This window comes from Anopheles merus, chromosome 2R (assembly GCF_017562075.2).
Source record: "Anopheles merus strain MAF chromosome 2R, AmerM5.1, whole genome shotgun sequence".
Lineage (NCBI taxonomy): Eukaryota > Metazoa > Arthropoda > Insecta > Diptera > Culicidae > Anopheles > Anopheles merus.
In genome coordinates, this window is record NC_054082.1 from 56,884,842 (window position 1) to 56,911,267 (window position 26,426).

At 36.2% G+C, this 26,426-nt stretch overlaps 1 protein-coding gene across 10 annotated transcripts in view; it reads left to right on the forward strand.

Annotated features, from left to right (window-relative positions):
- Nucleotides 1-26,426, forward strand: part of LOC121603625 (ETS-like protein pointed) — an 86,193-nt gene that overhangs the window by 34,120 nt on the left and 25,647 nt on the right. For 7 of the 10 annotated variants that reach the window (XM_041932640.1, XM_041932643.1, XM_041932642.1 and 4 more), the window contains 3 exons: nt 21,580-21,696; nt 23,433-23,636; nt 25,962-26,243. In XM_041932640.1, the coding sequence (XP_041788574.1) occupies nt 21,580-21,696; nt 23,433-23,636; nt 25,962-26,243 (603 nt within the window). Of the gene's footprint in view, nt 1-12,731; nt 12,979-17,201; nt 17,733-21,579; nt 21,697-23,432; nt 23,637-25,961; nt 26,244-26,426 lie in introns of those variants that run through there. The other 3 variants (XM_041932646.1, XM_041932648.1, XM_041932647.1) reach the window with 3 other exon arrangements.

Genomic DNA, 26,426 nt, shown 5'->3' on the forward strand with positions numbered 1-26,426 from the left:
CTTTTTGCATTGAATTCATGTACTAGGTATTGCAGGGCAGTTTGATGTGTGCGTTTTTTGATCGAAATAAGTTTGTTGTGGACTTGTTTCGTTTATTTTTATTAAATTTTTTCATTTCCTTGTGGGCCAAAATATGTGTAATGCTGGCATAATATGTGCGGTATTTTGTTCTTTTTTTAGTTTTGACACGTTTTTCACAAAACGTATATGTTCATCTTGCAGGAAAGCAATGGCACTTTAAACGACACACCAAGCTGCCTAGAGTATTCTGTTACAACCAGTGCAGTGAGGTCTCGTACCAATCCATCGTAAACAACATATAAATCCTTTGCCATACCGTGTCCTTTCCTTTTCTGACATGAGCTTCTCTGTAGTGAACTATCCGTTTTGATTACTTTAGCCGTTTCAAACTCTATACTTTCTTTACGTTGTTTAAGGCATTACTTGTGGTACTTACTTACTTATCTGGCATGCTTGTGGTACATTAGTATTTATTTGGCGTGGCAACTTAATCGGCCTGTAGCATTTGATCAGCACATCATGTAGCCACAATAGACATTATGGCGCGAATGGAGATGAAATGTGCCGGTACGGTCGGTGTGAAGATTCTTTAAATATGTGTTCTACTCTCGAGGCTAAGCAGCATGCGCTGGTGCAATAACTCGTGCGCATCACAGAAAAAGAGTAAAAATAAAACAGATAGCAGATGTGCCTGCATTTGGATGATAATTATTTTCATTTGTTTATTTACCTTTCGTCGATAGAAACAGTGGGTTTCCTTTTGGTTCAATGAGATAAAAAATGAACTGAACCAGATGCGCAAGGTATACCGTCGTACAGACAATATTTGAGACTTTTTTATCGTGAATGCAATGTCCACATATATTTAAAAAAATAGATGTAACAAAAAATATTCTGAAATAAGGTAATATCAGCTAGATTATCAATCCACAGTTGATCTTAGTTACATCTTTCATAGCCGATCAATTCCCAAACTATTCACTGTTTCGATGTGCAGAGTAAGGGTCTGTCTTGGTACATACATGTAATTTCGATAGACAAACTGGCGTCGTACGCAGTACGCAATTGTTTTGTATGAAGAAGATCGAGATTGGGAAGACACTGTATATCTCATTGATATTAAAAAATATATAATTAAGCTACTGCTACAACCGAGCTACACATTACTGGGATGCTACACATTACTGGGATACACTATTTATTAATACCAGACTCTCTTTTTTGTATAACACTAACGAAAGTGGATCAAATGCAATCGCGTACTTGCATTCTCCAATCCGAGCATTGGAGTCGACGTTGATGTTGGGGATGATCACGACGATGACGGCGACGATGTTGTTTATGATGCACACACATAGACCGGAAATTAGTAATCAGAATATGACCAGCCTTCTCGTACTGACGCCGACGAAGTTACGCAGCGTAATAGCGTCACAAGTCACTTTTTTCTCGTAGCAATTGTAAAGGGCGGCGTATAACTTGTCAACTGCTCATCGTAAATTATATCTCATTCTTTCCATTTGCCATACGTTTGGCTGTATGTAAGTGTATTGTAGCGATTGATGAAAAATCTAGCTACCAAATTCCCATGGTTCGTTATGACAACTTTGGTGATTTTTCTGACAATTTCATTTCATTTCATTTCCTTTATTTTGTCTACCTAATGGTTTAACAAAAATATAAGATACTTATAACTAGCCTATAACTAGTCATGTAGACTAATGTTCGAAGCATTGAGTGCGATTACCATGGCAGATATAAATAGCATACTGCCTTTCAATCTTTCAAAATTTCGTACGGGATCTATAATTTCAGGATATTAGATAATTAACTATTCCTTTGTTTGTATTTGTTTGTATAGTTTTAGACCCTACATCGGTTAAGTATATCAGAATTTAACTTTATATACTTTTAAGTAACAATACCGTTTAAGCCATGACATGGATGTTAAATTGTTTTTGAAAGTTTTGTTCAAATTTATCTTTTTTTTCTATTTTCGTTTTATATCCACATGCAGAATACTTAAGCAACACTTTTTCATCAAATCGCCAATCCTATCATGGTCTTGTTATAGCAATTTTACAAGAAATAATTCGATTATCGTAATATTCATGGCTTACTTCCGAATGATTTTGCGCTGGTATCGTTAATTCCTTCAATATCTCTGCTTTGTTTTTCCCTGATTTAAAGTTTTTTATACTTTTTATTGCTCAGTTTTTTTCTCCCAACTCATTTCGCTGGCTACGGTTTGAAAGAATCAAACAGAATCAGATTGAATTCCATTCAATTCCATCCAATGTTAACTTTGACCGGACAAAGGCAAACGATGTTGAGTTTGAAGAACGTGTTTATGCCTACGCTTCTGTTTTGAATACACTTCTCGATGAAAAAAGTCGTGAAAATCGGTATAATTAGTTCTACCAATTTGATAGTGTAAAGAGCAAAATCTTGTTTCTGGGTACCTTATCTTTTTTCTCGGTTGCTTAATTATTCTTTAAATTTGCAAATGGTAAAAATAACTTTATGTTATTATATTCACCACAAGTAAAATATACAAAAAAATGCGCATCTTTCATATAAGTAACGGAACTCATGGAAGTAAGGGTAAACATAGCTCATATGAAAACATAAATTTAACAAATGAATTATAACACATGGCTTTCGTGATTTGAGAGTTTTAATATAATAAGATTGAATATCTTAAAATAATAATATTTCATCCAAGTACAAAGTATTATATCATCTCAGCATATTATTTCATTGGTGTTTAGGTTGATTATTTCCAAAAAGGAGCTTTTGTTGAAAATCACGTAATTTAACGAGATTTTGTGAATAATATAATCCTTTTACAGTGATAATAACAGAAGAGAGTTTTACAGTTTGAATGTAACACACTGGTTGTTGCTAATAGTCATGATGATCAAGCTTGTGTTGATGATGATGACCACGATCTATTTGCTTACAACACAGCGGCTGTGCAGATCACGATGGCCGCCGAAGGTTTTAGTGGCTTCAAGTGTGATAGTTTCGTTCCCACGGCCGAGATTTTGTATGTTGCTCATCACTAGCGTCAGCTTCTGTGACACACCTTTGCGTACGTCGTTGAGGTATCTCTATTTCCCTTGCGTAGTGCAAACTTCGCGTCCACGTCTAACTCTTTGCCATTTTATATCTGCTGTTAGTATTATTTCCTTTATTTTTTAGCTCGATTTATTAACAAACATAGCAGAAATATTCTGAATCTTATGTAATAAAAAAACTGAGAAATTATTTTTTAATTTAAAAAACGGAAAGGTTTTAATACCTGGTGATCAACTTTGTAGTGAAATATTTAACATTGTAGGAGTTTTTGTTTTCAATGAAAATGTATTTAGTTCATTTAAGCTATATATTATATATATTAAGCTAACTTCAGCACATCTTCTTCATTTCCTTGACATAAACAATTTACACGGCCATGCTATGATAATATTATTATTAATACCTTATCACTAGACTTATTTGTACCGCGTAATGTGATAATCCGTCATAGCAATAGCAAATTGTTTCTTGTGTGCACTAGTCTTTAACTAATTAACCTGATAACACGTTTACCTATTTATACTTACCAAGCGGGGATAGATTTAGTAAAAACGATTGTTTTTTTCGGTTTATCTAGTTCCATTGAACACCTTGTTGAAAGAAATCGGGCAATATCCCGGATTACATTATATATCTAGCCAGCTACTTTCCTTTAAGCTTCCGGCTAAAACTAAACAATCAAATCCTACTCTTCATGTGCCATGCCTTAGTACAAGTGAGGTCGTAGCATGAAAAGGTAATTAGAAGAATAAATCCGGAAACAGTACCGTCAGCTTCCGTTTGTTGTCGATGCCCTGTCGCTGTGTGGCTGAGGCTTGAAAGCTAGCGCCAGTGATTGAAATTAGAAAAATAACGATTCGCGTCAAAATAGACCAGAACATGCCGCAAAACATGCTCATTACCTGGTTTCAATTTTTAATTAGCCAACCTGCCTAATTCCGAAGACGACAAACCGACCAATAGAAGGACGACGAAATTGAAATTAAATGGGATGACCAGATTTGAAATTTGTTTCATTCTTAGCTGTTAATAGATTGCATTAATTTTGGTACACCACAGTGGTTGATATGAAACTCACAGTTTGACCATTAATCAGAAAAATAGTTTGAATTTTTGATTCATTAAATTAAGCATGTTATCGAATTAGTTTTAATTTTCATTTACCAGCGTTCATTCATTCAATGGGTCCTTCTTATTTGCCAAAATGTACTTCGTTTCCAGATGAGAGCATATAAAATACCGTGCGCTTACATCGTTGTGCGTGTATTAAGTCGATCGTACACATGTGATGGTGATGAAAATTTTTAATTAAATTTAACCAGTCTCTCCCGCTATTACGGTCACTGGATCAGATATACCGACGAACGAATCAACAGACGGCAACCATGGTGGCTGTGGCGGAGATACGTTTAATTAAAACGCGGAAGAGGAATGTCCGGTTTCCTTCTCCGGTGTGGGGCCTGTGGTGTGCGTGAGATTGGTATGAGCAAGGAAATACAAAGCAAGGGATGCTGTACATGTTTCTCAGTGTACCAGGATTTGACGGTGTGTTCGTGAGGGGGGCTAAATTTAGCGACACGTTAACCTCACGCACCACCCTAACGACCACAAAGCATCAGTTAAGTAAGAGTCGGTTGCAACGGAATTGAGGAGAATGTGCATTCGACTCCTTAGAGCCCGGTTACGCTACGCATTCGAAAGACAACCTGTCTGAATGTGTTCCGCGAAGAACTTTCTCATCCGTTTCAACCTCAAGCGATACTTCTTTTTCATTCACTTTTGTGGGTTGTTGCGAATGTAAGTTATTAGTGCAATTTAGAATGGATGACCGAATCGCAGCACGAGGCAACTTCCTCACTCCGCGACATTGAGGGAGAAACTCAACGATGGGCCTCGAAAATCTAGAACACAGCACATAATTAATCGTGTCCGGTTTGGATTTTCGCATCCCCCGAGGATGAAAGGTGTTTCCTATTTGCGACAGCACGTAATGTTACTCGGAAATGATGAAGAGCTCTTGATAAAAATAGGTCAACTTTTCTTGGCCCATGGCACCAAACCCTGAATCGACGGAAATCAATTCTTATATTTATGGTGCTTTTCATTCTTTGAAAACATTTCAAAAACTGCTTTTCTATAATTGACTTGCTTATTGAAAAGATTATTTTTCTTCTACGCGAAACGAGGTACACGGCCATGCAGGCTTATATAGGCTTCCAAGACTAATTAGTCTTCCGGATCATCCCGGTTGGAAAGGGTAAAATTAAATCATACGAACGCGTTTAAACTGTAACATATCTCTTCGATTACATCGATTACATCGCATTATTTATTTTTTCCCCTTGTTGAGTGTAGTGTAAAGCCTACGATGATGATAAAAATTAAATGCTTTCGGTTGGCATGTAAAGCGCTAATCATCCACGTACGTTAGTTTTGGAAATTTGTTTGTTCAATCTCCCAAAATCTTTCCTGCTGTGAATCCAATAACCAAACACTTTGCCTAAACCAAACGCTTTCCGTAAAGAACGCGTTTTGGTTTTCCACACCGATATCAACCTGTGCTGATGAAGTAAATTTATCGCTTATTGTTACTGTTATTATCGTTTCCATTTACCACTCAATTAAGTGCCGTAAAATTCGACACCTTGTCGTCTTCATCGTCATCATCGCTTGAGGCTTACCGGGGGAGACTCCCTGCTGGGCTGTGGAGCGAAACACCCAACTGGTCATACTGCTTCGGCTTGCACACGTGCAAAGGTCTACGCCAACAACAATGTTCTATCTTTCTAAATATAATGTGCGTCCACAAAGATCAAAGAAAATGTACACCGACATTTGCCGCACAGTACACAGTGGGACAGATGCTTCCATTCTACATGTAATGAGGTGATAAAATAAATAACAATCGAATCAGGTACGTAGCGCTAAAGCGAAACTGATCTAAGGTTTCAAGTTAGTGTGGCTTATGTGACGAATGAACTTTGAAACGATCATGTTTCTTAAAAACAATTGACAACCTTTTAATTTGTTGAGCAATCTATAGACATGGGTGGTACATGAAAGATTTTCTTTTCGAAGTGAGAATGTGGTTTTCACACTGTTAGGTTTCTAGTGTTACCGAGGATAAGCATACACTCTCTTGATCTACAAATTCAGTCAATATTTTGATGTTTGCTCAAATCTATTTTCTTCGATATTAGACAATGTGTTTTCGTAGATTTCCTGTAAAGCATACGCGATTGATCATATTTCTTTGATGTTGGTCGCTTCTTGTGGAGTCGTTTTTTATCGTTTCCTGTTGACACATGGAATACTGAGGTGTCTACGGTTGACCACCATGGATTTGAAATGTACGCACAGTACTGCACTGCAAAATAAACAAATATATTAGACACTACGAACATAAAATTTGTTCTGAAACCTCAATGGAAAATAATTATTTTGCTGCTTAGTAAGAAAAGGCACATAAGCTCTACGTCTAACCTCTTTCGAGATTGGTGTTTCTATCATCTGACCTGTTATCCACGCAACTGGATAGTTCATGTTGGCAATCGAAACTGCCATTCTCGTAGGAGCCGATGCGTCTATTAAATAGCCCGTCGGGTAGCCCATGTGAAATTTAATGGTTTCACAGAAAACATAACTCTCGAAGGTCACACTTCCGCATGATAAAAATGAAACGCGAGCTAGAACGACTGCTGCTCTGTAATTCATTCATACCCGTTGCAGAACGCATACACATATTCTTCGTACAAGAACGTGCGTACTTGCGTGTGTGAGAAAGCGGTACGTCCTCTATGTACATAATGCCATATGTTCTTTTAGCTACCCAAGAGAAATATGCTAAAAATATGACTCAAAAATATTCATTCGTGCTATAGTTGGAATTGGTCTAGCCTGGCCCCCTGTACAATACTAAACATGCATCCCAAACTGCACCATGCACGCGTGTAAAACACCTATTTCATCATCTCTGTCTATCTGCCCTTCTTATGTCTTGGGACTTGCAGATCTCCCGTACCACCAGATACCGTACCAGATCTCCCGTTACTTCTTGCTTGGGAAATACTGCCTTCAGAGAAATATGTTATAAATATGATGAATTGCGTAATTCATCCCAAAATAACTACCAGGATAGGTTTCAAGTTAAAGGATGCTATGTATCTACACATTTCACCAACGTGACTATCTCGGCAGACACACTGTTGCCACAGGGGTTTCCGTTGCGTTTAGGCTATACAGTGCTAGAATTAAGGTATAAAAAATGATTTAGAAATTAGGATTATTCCAATATTTGAATTATCTATTTTCTATTTAATTAGTATTTAGTTTATTCGAGGAAGTAAACAAAACTTTTACTTTTGATGTATTTTTTTATTCAATAAATTTGTAAATGTAGAGAGCTGGTTTACTAATTCGCCAGAGTGGATAAAAGTTCACAATATCAGCAAACAAACGTTGCTATGGATTTGATGATTCACAATCTTCACAAGCGTATATTGTCTTCCTTCGTCAACTCCTCACATTGCAGGACAGACAGGGGTTATTGTGCATGTTACTGGCAACACTCTTTGGTGCTTCCCGTTTTCGTTACAGTTTAGTATGTTTTTACTATTCTTCTTCTCATTTTACAACGTTCATTTCTGTGCTCTGGTGCTGAGTTTGCGCGTGTGTAAGATGCGAAGAAACGACAAAAAGCGAGATGGAACGAATTCATTCATAAAATGTATTCCCAGTACATGAATGAAGAATGGGAATGGCGCGGGGAAGGCAACTTTCGAGCACAACCGCATATGTGTGGTCGAAGGTATTTCATTCACCAATGCCTTGGGCTGTTCCATTACCTGTTTTTGTGCTAGTTAGGTGGTGGACTGCAATTCACGTTGCGGACGGTTTACAGCTGGATAATCATTACTAGACATTACTAGATCGGTTTTGGTACATCTTATAAAATAATAATATGATGTTCTGTACAATCATCATAATGGATTAAAACATATCAAGAGTAGATTTCTCTTTCTTAACATGAACTTAACAACTCAACATATATATATATATATATATATATATATATATATATATATATATATATATATATATATATATATATATATATATATATATATATATATATATATATATATATATATATATATATATATATATATATATATATATATATATATATATATATATATATATATATATATATATATATATATATATATATATATATATATATATACATGTTTATATCAGTATCAGTATAATCTATCTATGGGGTCCTTTCCGTTTTAAGTTCGTAGGCTAAAATTTTAGCCTGTCAGCTGTTTGGATTGTATAGCAGTTTTCGAGCAGCTATCTAAGTAGGTATAATATACAGGCGGGCTTATCCCAAGGTGTATGAATTCAGAAAGCAGATTTTTATCGCTTCTGTTTCTGGATAAAGATTTTAAGAGTGTTTTGAGTATTCATCAAGCTTTCAGAAAGCTTGTTTGATCAAATGTTTTCACCCATCCTGTCAAAAATTGATATTCAAATTTGGTTATAAAAAACATGCTATGAGACCACCTGTACTACATACACTTTGATTCTAGATTCCACCACGTGATCTCTTTAATGCACCTTGGGGTAAATGTAAACAACACCGGGTTTTCGAACAGGTACTCGAATCTAATTCTAGCTTTGAGGCTAGAATAATCTAGACTGAAAATTGCAGGCTAGTTTTTGTGTGGTTTTGTATGGAGTGTTTACATGTTTTCAGCCTCCAATTGTCAAACTCCATACAAAAAACTAACTAGAATCGTAAAGGGCGCCTATATCTGTTTCTTCTTCTTTGGCACAATAACCGTTGCCAGTCATGTGGCCTAGTGGGCTTGGGTTTTTGTGCCTTACTGATATGCAGGATAGTTAGTCCTACCTATTGGGGCACGGTTTATTCGGCGTCCTTGTCCAGTAAACCTTGTTGTTTCCAAATTACTAAAATATACCATCTCTGCTTTATTTACTTTGGTTATTTGGGATAGTTGTACATTTGTTCAATATTGTAACACTTACTACACTAAAAACACTAGAAAAAACAATAAAACATACGTTAAATAACTTTCAATCTTATTACTTTCAATATTATTACTTATCTTATTTCAAAATTATTTCGCATCAAACGAATACATTTCGTTTTCGAATAATTTTCAATAAATAGTAGTTTTTGATAATTTTTTTTACAGTTTAATTTTATATTTCCGTTCGTTTAGATATTTTGTTCTGTTGACGAAAAACTGGAATACAAAAATATGTAGTTCATCACATGCAATGTGTGTCGGAGTTTGGGAGAGTAGACATATTTTCTCGCTTCCGATACTTTGGATGATGCGTATCCTTCGCTTATTTTACCTTTCTCAAACATTTCGGTTATATATCTTTTACTTCATTTCTACACGTACAACCGTAATGCTACCTTTGCCCTTCTTGTGTCTGTATTGCATTATTAGTACGTATATTTCAACGTCCAGGTACGCGCCTTTACATTACCCGACATCCCAACAAGGAACTTCATAACACAAAACCAAGGAAAGGTTTAACGAATAAATGATTGGTTTATTTAACAGTGTGCTAATTAACCGATATTGTTTAAAACAGGTGTTTTTGAACAGTATTGTTGAAACATTTGATAAATCTATATCATATGTATGATCTTCGTTCTCCTGCACATGCAACCACTGATTTGGATATTTATTTCAAATACTTGTAGTTTCATTTTCATTTTATGATTAGTTTAGATGGTGAAATATCTTTAAACAACTTTTGTTTATCAATTGAAGTTACGTTCAACGTGCCTAATTTAATAGTATGTTTTTGTTTAGCTACTTAAAATGTAGAATTAGCTGCTAAAGCGATTCTGAACTTATGAAATCGTAAATAAGTACTGTATGAAACGCTCTTCTTTTCAACATTCTTCTTACAATAAAAGCATAAAAACACTAAGCGGATGAGGTTTTATTTCTCTCATTATTATACATTATAAATCAGTTTACTTATTCGCCTCATATTTATACCACAAGGTTTCTTCCGTTTTAACTAACTTATTTCCGGAAGTGCAAAGGTCATTGTGCAGCTCAGCGTGTACTTGCAGAATAAACTTCAGGTAAATTTGAAAACTTGCTATACCATTCCAACACCATCAAGAAAGGACCATTTTGGCATCCCTTACGCGATGGCATTTGTAAATAAAGGAATTGGTTTGAATGTTACCATCATTTCCACTCGTTCATGGGTCAATAAAAAATTGGAACCAAATTTGGTTTGAAAGAGAGAAGAAAAAATGTGAATTGGGATTAAGGCGGTTGACTTTGTTGTCTAACACAAGAGTAAAAGGATTTGGTGAGTATTTATTACCCCTGGGGGAAGAATTGTTCATGCAGGTGCGTGCAACAACTTCGAGTAAAAAAAAAAAACACAGATTAGATGTACATTATACTCTTGAATTCAAAATCAGCACAAATTGGTAATTTTGTTGATTTTTTAAAATAATTTGTCTGTTAGGAATTATACATTTCATTGATAGCGTTTAAAAGCTACTACAGAATCAGCACATATTAGATTTGTTTGTCAAACTTACAATTGGTTAACGTTAAGACGTAACGAACGTAGGATTTAACGTGCTCACCATGGAATCAAATCTAGAGCGGACCAAGTCTCTGACATATATGATACCGGCAATAAGTCCTTATTACTTTCTTCAAGGTTCGACCGACTAGGGATGTTAAAACAAATCAGAAGAAGGAGATTTTTTAATAGTATGTCAATAATCACAATTTCATGGAAAAGAATGCTGTCATCATGATACACATTAGTAAATTTCCAAGTATTATGTCTATATCTTACCTTTATAATTTCATTATTATTATATTTTTTTAAAACGATCAACTACCTTCTTTGGCAGAAAAATATTAGCAGTATTAAAAAGTTTCTGTAAAAAAACCAACAGGTACTTATGTAAAATATATAATTTAAGATTTTCAAACTCTCTACCCAGCCCCTCACATTATAAAAGCTCGAGCTTTTTTCGTACCTTTAACAAATTCATCGCAACATTCGAAACCATACGAAAAAATATTTCTACCTACAATATGGGATAAGCGACAGAAAACGAATTTTGAATGAATGACGGGTAAAGCTAAAAACAAGTACGCTTTATGTTGCAAACGCCATCGACGGGTAAATCAAGAGAAATGTGGGCTTCGACGATCAAAACGAACAAGCAACAACACACCGGGTACCGACAAATACAACAGCAAACGTAGCGTAGTTCTTTTCATTTTATGAATGAAAGTTTACCCTGCTGTCCTACTCTGTCCCACAGTCGCATTTGTTTGGGCGCTCTTACTCCAATGAATGAATTTCTTCTTCTTGCGCTACCATCGTGGAACAGCTCTCTGTTACTCTTCTTACTTTAAGTTGTTTTCTTTGGTTCACGATTGTCATTATTGCTGTTGTTGTTATTCTTATGCTGTTATAAGCATCCCTCATGCTACGTCTTTCATTCGATTTGTGCTGTCGTTCGACGCCAAGCGGCTACACATTCGGGTGTGGGCAGGCGGCTGGGCAGCATGTAGCCGTTGCCACCAAGATCTAGCTGTAGCTGCCGAAATTTCGGGTGGTAGAAACGATAGTTTTTACCTTCGTTTTTAAATCTAGGGTTGTACTCTTACGATAAAAGCCCTTTCCTACGTATGCTACAAACAATGTGTGATATCGTTCTCGATCGATCTCGTTTTCAGCGTTCGTTTGTGCTACGGATATTTCCTTATAGCTGATGATTACTTTACCAAACTTTTACAAATTTAGTCAAAACACTAGCGCTCATTATAAAATACACACTGATAACGCCAGATACAGGAATTATACAGTCTTGTTTATTTTCTTCCAAAAATTGACATCATAACAATAGAGTTTTAAAATAAAACAATCTCGCTGTGAATGTTTCGCACACTTTTATTAAAATTGGTGAGAGTTTTCTATCTGTAGGATTGGAGTACAGGAGGTATTAGAAACAATATAGAATCATAAAAATTCGTGCAGCGTTGCTAGGTAATTTAAATATTCATGCTCCTGGTTTTAAAATTTTAATAGTACAAAGGTCCTTATTGTTTCGAGAGAATCGATTCATTATCAAACAGACGCCTTGTGATCGATCGAAACAAATAATTGCGCTATCGTACTAATGTACTGAATCTGATATAGAACTCAGCCCTGTAAAAGTTTCTTATAACCCATCAAATCTTGAAATGTTGGTTCAACATTTTTTAAACCACGATATCTTTTCCCTTCTACCCTAGCGTTAAACTTCCAATATAAACGCTCTCATATCGTATGTGGCTGCGTTCATCGTAAGATCGCATCGGAACTACCTGTGCCGGAACTCGCACCCACACACATTGCTTTTGTTGTTTACTTCCTTGCAAGTACCAATACAAACGCGATTCTCTTTTCAAACAAGCCTCCCTTTGGTTTTGTCAGTGTGTTGGTTGAGAACGAAAGAAGTGAAGAAGAGAAAGATCAGTACTTCCGCCACGAATACGTACCCGCACACAACAAAAATCCCAACAGCGTTTTCAGTTCCACAGCGTCTACGATGGAGTGTGTGTCGGCGAGCTCGTCTAGTTTTTGCTGCTAAACGTGATCTCGTGCTCTCTCGAACCGTACACGACGCACCCTTTGAATTGTGAGCGCGCATTCTACTTAGTCGATACGCGTCGCTGTTTGACTGGTTGTTGTGGGGTTCTCGGGAAAGTTAGGTGTTTTTAGTGCTCAATAATACGTTGCGCCGCGTTGAGTCGTAACAGCAACCTGTGCGTATTGCGATCAGTTATTAACGTGAGTTCCTATCGTATGTGATATTGTGGTGGCCCTGTATAAATCCTGTTTTTCGAAGTGCTAAGATCTAGTTAAAGTGGTTTGTGTGTGTACAAAGTTATGATCAAGCGTGAAAACATATTTATTAAACAGAGCATATTTTGCATTTTGAATAATTAACGGATTCCCCTGAATTCGCAAAAATATCCTTTGGAACCTATACATAAATTAGTTATTGGTGAAGCTTTGTATACAGAAGATGATTTGTGGTTGTTTTAACGGTTTATTCATGTGCGCGTGTGTGTTAATTTGTGCTTTAATTATTATATAACCTTATGTGCTCTGCAGCAAATAGTGTTCCATTGTTGGAAACAAAAATAATTCCATTCTCCTGTTGCTTCCAACTCCAATGTACTGAGCTAAACCCACACACATAACTTTACCGAAAACTAGTGTAGTGTATATACATATGTTATACAGCATACAGCAATATTCATATGTTATTTGCTATGTTTGATATACTCGTTTGAGAAGTGATTTAGGCGTTCTTCTTCGCATTATGGTGTACTACGTTATAAGCTGAAGCAGTATTAACCGCGCATTATGCTAATGGCGTAATGCCGGTGCTTGTGGCACACTATTCATTTTGTTTTTGTATTTACCACACTGACCAACGATCTACAAATGGCATTGAAGGCCATCGCTACAAAATCCGTCGGCAATGGCAAACTAGCAAAACTACAACAAAGCGTACACATGGAATTATGAAGTTTGTTTAGACTGTTTTAGAATGTTCATTTTTAATAATTAAAATAATAATCAGTTCTCTTATGTTTATTGGAGAGCAAGAAACTATACCAATCATTATTGGCAGATTCATAGTTTATTGAAAGCCCTATGCTACGTGCATTCATCCTGCTATGGTCAGGATCGAATGATACGAAGCTCGAAATGTCTATTTTTCTATGTATGTAGCTAGAAGAGGTAATAATTTCAGTTTGTTTGTTTATAATTCATATTACAATAACATTCTAAAAAATCATATCTTTTAGTACAAGTGAATGCCCTCAATTTGCATCAACCAGCAAATGTGATGGTTTTATGTATTTTTAAATCCGTTTATGCTGTACATCGTATTTTAATATGTTAAATATGCTAAACACATTCTTACGAAATCGAGCTGTCGGATTGGACTGATAGAAAATTCTAACATCCTTTGTTGTGGAAATCCTATCAAATGCTCATTACACAACAGATAATCCTCATAAATGTTGCCAGAAATATGATCCTCTTCTTGTTGTTCGGAAAGGTAAAATAATATTGTTGGTCAGTGTCCGGCCAAACCGGGATTACACGATTACCACCACTAGACCAGTTAGGCGAGTAAGAATTTTCCTTTGTGTTTATCCGAAAAGCTTACCACTAATCGATAGCATTGAAGTTAAGACACTGACTTTGGATTTCTCAAGAATTGAATTATTATATGTCGCTGCAGGCGCCACACACACCAAAGCACTAAAGCACCAGCAAGTACCAACATAGGTGTTGTTGAGGATTTTTCTTTGTTTTGCTCAACTTGCGCTGAAACGTCTTCGTTTTTATTGTGGGTGTTGTGCGATCGGTACACACATGCTTGCCGTTTTACGCAACTTTCTTTGTGGAAACGGACTTGTAACGCTTGAGCAAGCACCAATTATAGCTTGCCGCGGCAAGCGGCACTCTAAATTCACGGTACTAGGATGATTTCGACCTTGGCCACGAAGGTGCCGATGCAATATTTTATAATGTAAATTGCTTTTGATGGCAATACTAATGCAAAATATGTAGCCAGAAATTCATCCGTTACCAACTGAAAGGGCGATCCATGGTGTAACAATGTGAAATTTAAAGGGTTTTTTTTATAGTCAATGGGAAAAATATATAAATAAACAGATCAATAAATAGTTTGTTGAATTATAGTGAATTATTTTTCAAGTACATATGGCTTTTTAAACATGTTCTAACATTAGACATGCTCCTTTGACATGTTGTATATAATATGCTTTACAGTTAACATATTATACTTTACCGAAAACTGATAAAAATGTCATACAATGGCAACACAACGAAAGTGTGAGTCTAAAAACACCTTAAATGATGATGACTACGTGACAACATTATAGTGTCATTCGTTCGCTTCTATATTTCGTTTCCATAGTTATGTCGCTGTATTTGAACTAGGGTCGAAATGAGCCGAAATTGTATAACGAAGATAGTCTTTTGGCTTAGAAGCTAGGATTTAGTCACAACTCATGAAATAACTAGTCATAAGTTGTGATAATTGTGTAGCTTATCAATTTTTGGATATCAATTTTTTTAAATAATCTGAGCGTAAAGATTCAGATTCAAAATAATATTCACTCAATGATGAATTATATTGCTAGAAATTGAATAATTTGAATTGTATTATTTTGCTATTCAAAATTAAATTACATTCAATTACATTACATCGATGTTGAGTAGCATTACTTAAGATTCTGGCTGTCCGTTGATTGATGCTGTAGTGACATTTGCTCACAGGTGACATTTGCTAACTTTATCCAGTTGATGGATAACTGGCTAAAGCTATGTCATCAAATTTTAAAACACTAATAATAAAATGTTTCCTGAAATTTTTTTTCGGTTTCAGTGACATGGAATCCAAAGGTCACGAAGGAAATGTATTAAGTCGTATAATCAACAGCATAAGACAGGTACTTCCGATTGAGGGTCGTTCTACAGCCACTTAGTTCCCGTTCAACCGTAGCACATTTACAAGCCACGTATTTGAATGGAATTTAAGTGTAACTGCTTTTGGAAGGTTTATAGTTCTGAGGGGTGAAATATATCACATTACGTTAGATATTGACATATGCTTTACTGTGTATGTTGCCAGAATGGAAATCATGTCGACATTTTTATACTTGCTACATGAATTATTGCCACCTTCGTCTGTTGCGCAATGGTGTGATCATTTTCATGATCTACTAATGATCATTTTACATGATTTTGTAACGGAAAAGCAACATTTTCTATTCAGGCTACCGAAATTCAGGTCATATTACCATTATGTATTAAATGGTTTCGTTTAAGATAACGATATCATATATAAACATATATAGAATGTTTTTTTTTTTTAATTATTTTGCGCCGTGCTATTGTTTTATTTTTAAAATTTCCCAACATTGATTGAAGATGAAACTGAGAAACTTTACCTATGAGCTTTCTATGACTACAGTATCTGATTTTCTATTATAAAAATACAACCACTAAGCCTCTTTGGAGAACCGTTTGAAACATTTCTTTGTTTATGCGTTTTCACTCTTTTTCCTCCAAGAGACTGTTTCCGCCGTAATCGCTTGGTTATGAAGTTTTTGCTAGTGTCTAATGGTCAACAGTCTAATGGGTATTAGAAAGCATCAACAGTTAGTGTAAAGCCAGTTGGCGCAATGGCTGCTGCTTCAACACATCAATTGGAAAGAATTGGATGACAATTGGAGTAAATGAAATGTTAATTTAATAATTTATGTTAATTAAGTGGACATTTTTAAAGAGCCACACAGTACCATGAGATGTACCAATCTTTGACATGTGGGTAATAAAAAAACGAAACAGCTACGCTTTTATGTTAGCTACCTAATTCATAATTCTTCTCATGAATTGTCAACCACGATGTGATATAAGATTTTGTATTTTTTTGCATGTATCGGAATTATTGTTAAAAGTAAAATTATATTGCACCGACAAAACAAAATTTTACAGAATTGCAAATTTGTAGAAAACACATCGTGCTGGTTTTTCATAAGGTTTTCCATACGTTGTTGATTGATTGTACAAGTAAATCAAATTAGTCACATTCAATTCATCCACTTGATATCAACAACTAAGCTTTGATGTTATTCGCCAGCTAAACCTTGCTTCATATGACATTACAACAAAATTGCTTACTCACAACCTCTATCTTAAGTCCAGCAAAATGTGATTACTTTAAATTTTCGTTTTTAATTTATTGTATGTTGAAAAAGTGTTGAGTTATCGTGCTTACATTGTTGTTTGAGTTAAAATGATCATTAGTTAATACAATCTCTACAATCTACAATAGTTAATACGATCTCCATCTATGAAAATTACTTGTGGTAATGAACAAACTTAACACTTATTTCAATGTAATTGAATGAATGTGTTAATGACAATAATGTTTGTCCAATTATTTGTGTATTATTTAGTAAAGTGCAATGCAGTTTTATGAAGGATAGTGCGAACTATATATTTGTGCTAAGAGAAGAGTGAATATTGTTCCAACAACCTAATTACATAAAGTAAAAGTGCTTACCATTTGCTATCTGATTATCTGAATTGGCAGTTAAGGGTAATCAAAAAGTGAACAAACCCAGAAAAAGTGGCTACAAAAGTAAACGTGAATGAGTTACGAGGGTTCGAAGGTTTCGATCCTCGTCCTAAAATGACTAACGAATGGATGGAGTGGAACGATCCCGGGATTGGCCGTGGCGGTCCTCTCGGCAGGATTCCGTTACGAGGAGCAAATCATCCTAACTTGGGAACTGGACTGTCAAGTGTTGCTGGCGGAATAATTGGCAGTGTTGGTGGGATCGGAGGAATTCATAACAATAATAATGTGAACTTTCTTAATAACAACCAGCAAAGTTTCCTTAATAGCTACAGTTTGAACAAGTTAGCTTCTACAGGAATGGGACTAAAGTCCCATCCGCTGATGAAAGGCTTACAGAAACCAAGAGGTAATATTCATTTGATAACAAAATAGTTAAATTTAAGTTTAAAATCATTATCAAGCAATTATATTGCTATTGTATTACAACTGAATTTATTTATTGTACAAAGATTATATTAATGCGTAAAAACGGTTTGGATGTTAACTCTTCTTCCCCTTTTTTTGGGCTGAACAACCGTTGTCGATCAAGGCCTGCCTGTACCGCTTGTGAGGTTGGCTTTTAGTAAAATTGGGATTACCCTCCCGGATAGTCAGTTCTACGTATGGCGGCACGGTCTCTTTGGAGCTTGAACCCATGACGGGCATGTTGTACGAGTTGACGACTGTACCACGAGACCGGCTTAACCAGGGATATTGACTCACGCCGGCCAAATAATACATTATTCCTATCTAAGTTCAACCTAAAGTTGATCAAGAAAGCGAAAGCTTTGCGTACCCGTGAATATGGCGCACTTTGCCAGAAACAATTCAACGCACCGAAGCGCATCGCTGCCGTATACTGCGCAACCGTACGGGGTCTGATGCACCTTGAACCCATTATTGGGTGCTTTGACCATGGTGATATTTCTTGGCCACCCTTTTTTCAAGTCTCCTTGTCTCCGCACAGCAAAATTCAGTCAAGACTTCAATACAAGACGCTCCAACGGCTAAAGTTGGTTGGATCAACACAAATCCATTGTTTGTTAGACGTAAAGCAGCAACAACTTTTATAAATTTGGTAGTCTACGCGTCTTGTTGGTTGCCATTGTTTTACAATCATTGGTAAAAATTTTATCACACACTATCAATTACAGCACTATCAGTACACAGTTAAAGTTTTTTTTATTTTGCTGTGAATCATTTGTCTCGATTTCACGAAATACTGAAATAGTCCATGTTTCATTATATGCATGTTATTGATTACGCACAAAATAAAGTGTATTGAATTTCGTTCCGGTTCGAAAATTTTTTGTACGAGATTTTTTTTACAATGTACCAATTCTTTCTACATTCTACTGTTGCATATAAACCCGTGTCTGACTGATCACAACTACACACTTGATGTATGATCAGCAATTCAAGACGCTTCTAACTATAGTTTTGCAAGTACTGAAAACGTGTTATGAAATTAATTTAATGCTTGCTTACAGAAATGTACGTAATGATCCAATCTCTCATTGTTATCAACAGGGTAGAAAACTGCTATTAACAGGTTGTTATTCCATGTGCTCCTTGTGGTGGGTGAATTTATATTGAATTCTCTCGGCATAAGACTATAAAAATAATAAAAAAGGCCCCAGAGCAAGAGGTAATTTTAAATAGAACTTGAAGATATGTCGAATTTTCGTAATTCGTATGATTGTGTTAATACGTACTTCAAGATTCGAGAGTAAGAATAAAGTGTATTTCAACTAAAACCTTTTTCAAGAATATACTAAATTTATTCCAACAATCGTTCACACGATACATATGTTCAAATTGGAATTGCTTTCATCTCCATGAATGTGTATGTAACGGTTATCGGGATGAAATTAAACAAAATGTATGTGCTTTAAGTAAATGTCATGCCTTTTGCTACATGACCAAATGATCCTGATCGCAGAACGCTATTATTGAAATGAGGTATGAACGTTGAACTACAACTAAACCTCGATGTAGCCGTCACATTGCAGTAATTTTCCCAATAAAACAACACATAAAACATGACATCGCGATCGATTGTATGGTCTGTAACATAGATATGACATACAGTGAAATTGAAAACAAATAAACCTATGCAACGTTGCGAATAAACTAAGAAAACAATCAACCACAAAAAAGAATTACGTCGAAATTTAATTATACGCAAAATAGCTGGCGTTCTCGGCAAATGCGAGTGTGGAGTCGTTTCACTTGACCATTTTTTGTGTAGTTTATCTCCATTTTACTGTTTTCCCTCCCATTGCCACCCACTCATTCCGTTTGCGCTGGTCGGCATCGTTCGAGAAAAAAGGCGGTGTCCGCACGTCATACTACCATTGACGATAGATGATGAAATTAGAAGCTACCATACGTCCGACCATTCCGGATGATAGTCGTTCCGTTGAAGCCGAAAATTGATTATCGACAACAGAGTAACCTCCAGCAACGAGGGGAAAAGGGTCGTCCCATGCTTTGATCACGATCAAGCGTGATGATTGTTGGGTTTGGAAATCGTTCGTGTTATGCGACGATCATAGGAATAAATCGAAACCATGATAGGTGGTCTTTCATGTACTATGATTTTTTTCGGATCTTGAGGTGGAGGCAATTTCGAATGGATAAAAATAGCAAACACACTGCCGCTTGGCTTGTTAGCAGTATGTAAGGTCTGTTCTGTACAAAGTTGTATTAATTATAATAGATGCTCACGTTAGCGAATTGAAGTAGATCACTAATACATCTCGTCGAATCACTGTTGTTGACCCTTCGGGTTAAATTACATATTAGATGGCGAAAGCATTGAAAAATGAAAAATAAAGTGGTAACATTTTGATCTCGGTGATCGAAACCATCCATTGAAGAAACCTCCCTCTTCCTGAACGTGATTCCGACGAGAGGAAACCATGTAGAAGTAGACAGTCTCCTTTCGATCCGATGCTAATCTGACCATGCTGACAAAAACTTGTATTAAGAACTCTTATCCCTTGACACGTCCAAACATTGTCGCTACACATCGAATTGATCGTCAACTGACGATTAAGATTCAAATGAAGTTCACTTCCACCAAAGCGAATTACCGGACTGCCGGTTCGGAAGTCCGGATTTTCCATAGTAGGCACACCAACAGACTAAATCGAGTTTATTTTTCCGTGGCCGCTTTAGTATAGAAGAAGAAACAAAATCCAATTGTCTACGACACATGATCGTATTAACTCAGGAAGGGCTTTGCTAAACGTACTCAAAAGTCTTTAGCATCCAGAGAATTACGAGGAGGAGGAGAAAAGGAATGATTTGTTTCTTTTTTATACACCCTGTCCCAGATGAAGTTCGGTTAGTACGCTTTAACACAAGTTATGTTTCCTCTGTCGACACTTCATCAAGGCGCTAAGATTCAAGGAAAAAATAGCAGCGTAATCCGTTAAAATTTCAATTTTCCACCCCCAATCGCAAAGTAGAATCAACCGAACGATTACACTTCGATCGGAAGAATTTAATCGTCAAATGTTTGTAAGTTCTGGATCATCTCATGTGAGTCTCATCTCTCTTCACTGTTCCGACTCTTGGTCATGCAGTACAGCATTAATACATACGACGAAAAAATAGATTGCTCTACGAGATTGGATCGAAAGAACAGGAATAAACACTTGAAAGAGAATCTTTAAGACTCATTGATCAAAATCACGCTGGCACCAAACCGCCATTGGATGAATTGAGAGATATTTGGTAGGGCCTAAAATCAGGGCCTTGCTATGGTTCTTCGAGCTAAAGACGATGTCGATTCTGAATACCCGTGACTATAACACATTGTATGTGTTCTGTGAAATTAAATACTTCCGTTTCGTTTGGTTCCGCTCTCTTTCTATAGCCGAGAATCGTTTATAAGCTGCAAATTGTGTCACTGGTTAGCCGCGGTGAAAGATGCTGACGAGTTTCCTTCGTGCAATGGAATCCTTCGGATGTGGGGATATGACGAATGGTTTTAGATCACGGAACTAACTATCACTTCTTGTAATACAAACTAAACACAAAGGTGGTCTGGTTGAAGGCTCTTATCGAAACTTCCTGTCTCTCACAAGAGTAGAATATGAGTAGAGCATACCTACCACATAGGGATTTGCAACATAATACTTATGTTTAGTGAATAGTGGATTAAAAATAAATAATATATTTTGTTTTTTATTTATACATTACAGATGTCCCAACACAGATGCCACCTTTGACGCCGGGTACAAACAAAAAACTGACTGAAGTACTCTACGCATCATTCGCTTCTTGGGAGAAGGAAGTACAGACATTCAAAATTACCAAAGGTAAGCATCGACATCTCATAGCTTCTTAGTTAATCGATAATCTTCCACGAAATAAGAACTGAAACTTGAAATAGAAACTTATAGCAGGAACCATAAAGTACCATACTGATGAAATTTTAAATTATTATCATGGAAATGAAATATCAGAGTGTTGTGTGATAACAATTTGCACAGGGTGAAAAACGATGTTTACATTCGAAAATGACTTGAAAAGCCCTTTAATATAAGAAGTTTATTAGAATTAATCATGTATTGAAAGTTCTATTGAAAACTCAAAAACACTTACGAGAACCAACTTAAGTTATCAGGTAATTTAATTAAGAAAACTAAAATTAGGTTGTAATTAAGATACATGAAGGCAGGCTGAGCGGATGGTTATTATTAAAACTTATTAAAACTATTATTAAAACTTGCCAAAAGTGAAGACGCATTCTAAAAAACCGTGGTACCTGATTTGTAACAATTGTACAATGGTGGACATGCAAGTCAGTATGTAATTACAGTGGAGCGCCGTTTATCCGGGTACCTTTTATCCGGTTGTCTGTTTATCCGTGCTGTTGAAAAATGACAGTTCAATACAAAGATAACATTGCGTACTTAAGAGGATATTTGAAAAAACGGTTTTCAGAGCACATTTTCTTAACAAAAAGGCTATATAATTCATGGCACATTTCCAATATCATCATGGCACATTATCGGAAAAAACATGAAGTTTATAAAAAAAAACTGGCTAGGTTATACCAAAACATAAAATAAATTTCAAAAACGAATCAGGAAATTGTGATAAAATAAATACTTTGACTCATTATCCGTGTTTTTTCGACTATCCGTGCGAGGTCGAATCCCGAAGAGCCCGGATAATCAGCGCTCCGCTGTAATATGATCCGCTGTTTTCAATAAACTGCTCAAAGTAGAGATTCAAAAACAAAAACAAAACTTATGGAAAAAATCACCTTAGCTCAGAAATCACCGCTGTGGGGCGCTGTGAATGAATTTTTGGTAAGGGCACCAGGATACCAAGCTACGGCCCTGGCCATGTAGTGTATTTGCATCACAATATTTTTTCAATTCTTCCACACGATTTTCCATTACTGAAAACTTTTTAATAATCGTCAACACTAAATATATTTAAAAAAATATTTTATTAACAAACACTTCACACTTCCCCAAAACTAACAAGCTAATAAACCATCAGTAAAGTTGTAACTGATGTTTACTTAAAGATTTATTTGAATGTCTTGTTAAGTACAGTTCATGGTACCAGCACATTCACAAAAAACTATATTACTTAATCTAAATAGGATTGATAAACAACAGCTATTTGTAGCACGATTATGACAAATATGCTAAGGTCAATGTCATGAAAAATGTCTGACCAAGGCGAAGAAACAAATTTACATGGCAGCATCCAAGGTGCAATTGATGTGAATTTGTTACAGTGGACGGGAAACTTAAAAATCAGCAAACAATTAATATTTTATGACCCTTTGTGTGTATCACTCTGTCCTTCAAAACTGTCCATCTATCTGAAGGGTGAGAATGTCCACTAACCAACTAGACTGACCTGTGCTCATTTTCAGCACAACGGTTCCTTGGTTTTAGTTTTCCTTTCAGCGATTCGTCTATTGTTTACTTGTGATTTTATTTCACTTTCTTGAGGCTATTGTTTATAATTCTTCTTTTGTTTCTACAATCGGTAGGAAATCTAATAGTATGTTCTTTTTAACCTTTTATAGATCCTCGGCAATGGACAGCAGAACATGTGCTAATATGGTTGAACTGGTCGATCAAAGAATTCTCCCTCGAGGGTGTGAACAAGGAGCCGTTTCAAAAAATGAGTGGCCGCGATATAGTCGGTCTTGGTCGCGAAGGATTTCTAGCTATTGCACCACCATTCACCGGAGATATTCTATGGGAACACTTAGAAATACTACAAAAAGGTAAGATACAATCCAAATTGAAGGTTCTATCTAAGTACAAAAGAATAATGGTTCGTTTGTAAAGGTGTTATTTTAGATATACATTTGTTCGATGGTTTATACTTATTGGTGGTTAATACTTATACGATGGTTTCAACGTAAAGACTTCGTTAGCAGTTGTGTTTTTAGTAATTAGCAGCAATAGATTGTTAAACACGAGTTATGCAACGTGAGTTTAACATAAGATTAAACAATACTGGATTGGCTGTTGTTACTGTTCAAACATTCAAATATTTTACTTCTGATGCTAATTTGAATATCAACGATTGTTGCAAATAGCAAGAAAGATAGTTAAATTGGATTAGCTGTTGTTACTGTTCAAACATTCAAATATTTTACTTCTGATGCTAATTTGAATATCAACGATTGTTGCAAATAGCAAGAAAGATAGTTAATGCGATTATAATCAATATACCAAGGTAATACTGACCCTCAATTGCAATACTACCATCGCATCACCCCACTCTACGATATGCGCTCACAATTCTAGGGTACATTGCATCGTTACGCCCAACATATTCAGCTTTAAATTTACCACATCAATCATGATCATCACATGCAGATACATTGTTCATGTATGCACCTATGTTAACTACGAATGTAGTCGTGTTCAAATTTACACTGAATGTTATTCTGCCTATCACAACATGTCTGTCTCAAAACCATTGAATGCAAGTAAAAACGATAATAGATACCAACTAATACCATACAATGTACAGCATTTTATCTCATTGGACTATTCAATATTTCCATCCATCCCAGAATTAATCCCTGCGAGACAACATGCTATAACCCAATGGTGTAGCAAAGCACATGCGCTCTAGTGTTTAATCACGTCAACTACAAGAGGGTGCGTGAGCCAAGAGGGTGCAATTGATCTATTTCGTTGGTCTGACCCAAACATATCAACTGCTGACTCAACTCTTATCAAGGCTGATCGTAAGAGGTCAACAAACACTCACGAGGATCATAATGTCAACAGACAAGCATCTGTAGCAAGACAATTTCGTCTTCATAAGATTGTCTCTGTCTGTATCATCGGGTAACATTCAGACGAACTGATTTCTTTCTCGTGCTATACACTAGCAATATATGTGGTCGGCTGTGATTGCGATTGGATAATTGACTCTATTGCCGTAAATCGGTTATGCTCGAGGTTAATTGGATTAACGTCTACGATCTTTAGTCTTGGGCGGTAGGCCCATTTAATTGAAATTGGTTAATACTAACGAGGGCACATCTCGATAAATTGCTGCATTTGATTGAATGTGGCTCGGGCAAATGGTACGTGTTTTGATTTTTCAATTATTTTGATTTGCCGAATGGTTTTTTTTGTTTGATAGCAGATCAATTTAAGTTATGTATGAAACATGATAATTTGTTTTTGAATTTGATTGTTTATTATTACTACTACGTTTGTCCTTTTTAAAGCTTTCATGTCTTTTTTAGCATACTATCTGTTTCATAATTTTCCTAAGGTCTAAATTATCATTTGAAAACACAAAAATACAACTTAAAAACTGTCAGTAAAATGTGTAAGAAACGAAGTTATATCACATCGAGTAAGCAGTAAACTGAAAAATCTAACTATCCTGAGGAAATTGCAATCTGTAATCTGTGTTTCCCAAATTTCGTAATTTTAGATTCCGGTTAAGCCTATCTGGGCTGGATCCTCTGTACCCACGCAACCGGACTGAGTCCAAATTTGATTCCAAAAGTAAATCAACGCATCCCACACAGCAGGTTGATGCGATTTTCCCACGCATAAGGACAGCATTGAAATGTGCGGGTGAATACTATATTTATGCTGCTGGCAATCGTCATTCCTGAAATAAATTGAATTTTACATTTACAAAATCTGTTGCAACCGGTTTGAAATACCCTTATAGCAATGTCCTTTTTGGTGCCAATTTTGAAGCACACAGCGCATTAAAAAAAATCTGTTTCATCATTGCACATGGGTCCAGGATTGAAAATCTGATAAAGGAAATCAAATCATCTGCGTCCTGTGGGATCCTGGTAAACTTCGTGCTTGATTAGGTTATATGTTTCGGATGAGCGGTTTGCTGAATGAAAATATCTCTGTAAACAAATTTGCTTATGGACATGAAAACGTTTGGTTATTCGTCTATTTGTGTCCAAAATGTCGACAGGTTAACACGCGCTCTAAATTTCCTAGTTTACACTATCGTAAATTAACTAGTGAATGTGCGCGTGTTTATGTGATTTTATTATCCAGAACAACAATGACTAATGCTTTATTTCGCTGCTTTCGGCAACTTTCAGATTGCGAAAAGGCGCTTCTAGAGCACAGTTCTTCAGTTAGCAATGGTGGGTACGATGCGTCCTGCGGGCAGGCGGCTGGCAGTGTTGGCGTTAACGAACTCAATGAGTACAACAGTACCCTTCAGCGGTTAAGTGGCCAGCAGCAAGAATTTGGAAGAGGGAATGGCTCGAATAGCAATAGCAACAGCAGTAATACTCCCGCATCTACCTCCAGCACAACTCCCGGCACAACCACTCCAAACAGCAGTAGTACTACCAACACCAGCAGCGGCAGCAACGGAGGTAAGTGGCCTTTTTCATCTTAAACACTTAACAATTGCTGTGGCAAAATGCATCAATAGTTTAATATTCTTGCAAAGGGATATATGTGTGTATCCTAGTCCGAGGGTGTACAATAGACTTCTTTGCCTTCGCTTTCCGAACCCTGCATTAGTAAAATATAGGCACAGTAAAGTAGACGAAAAT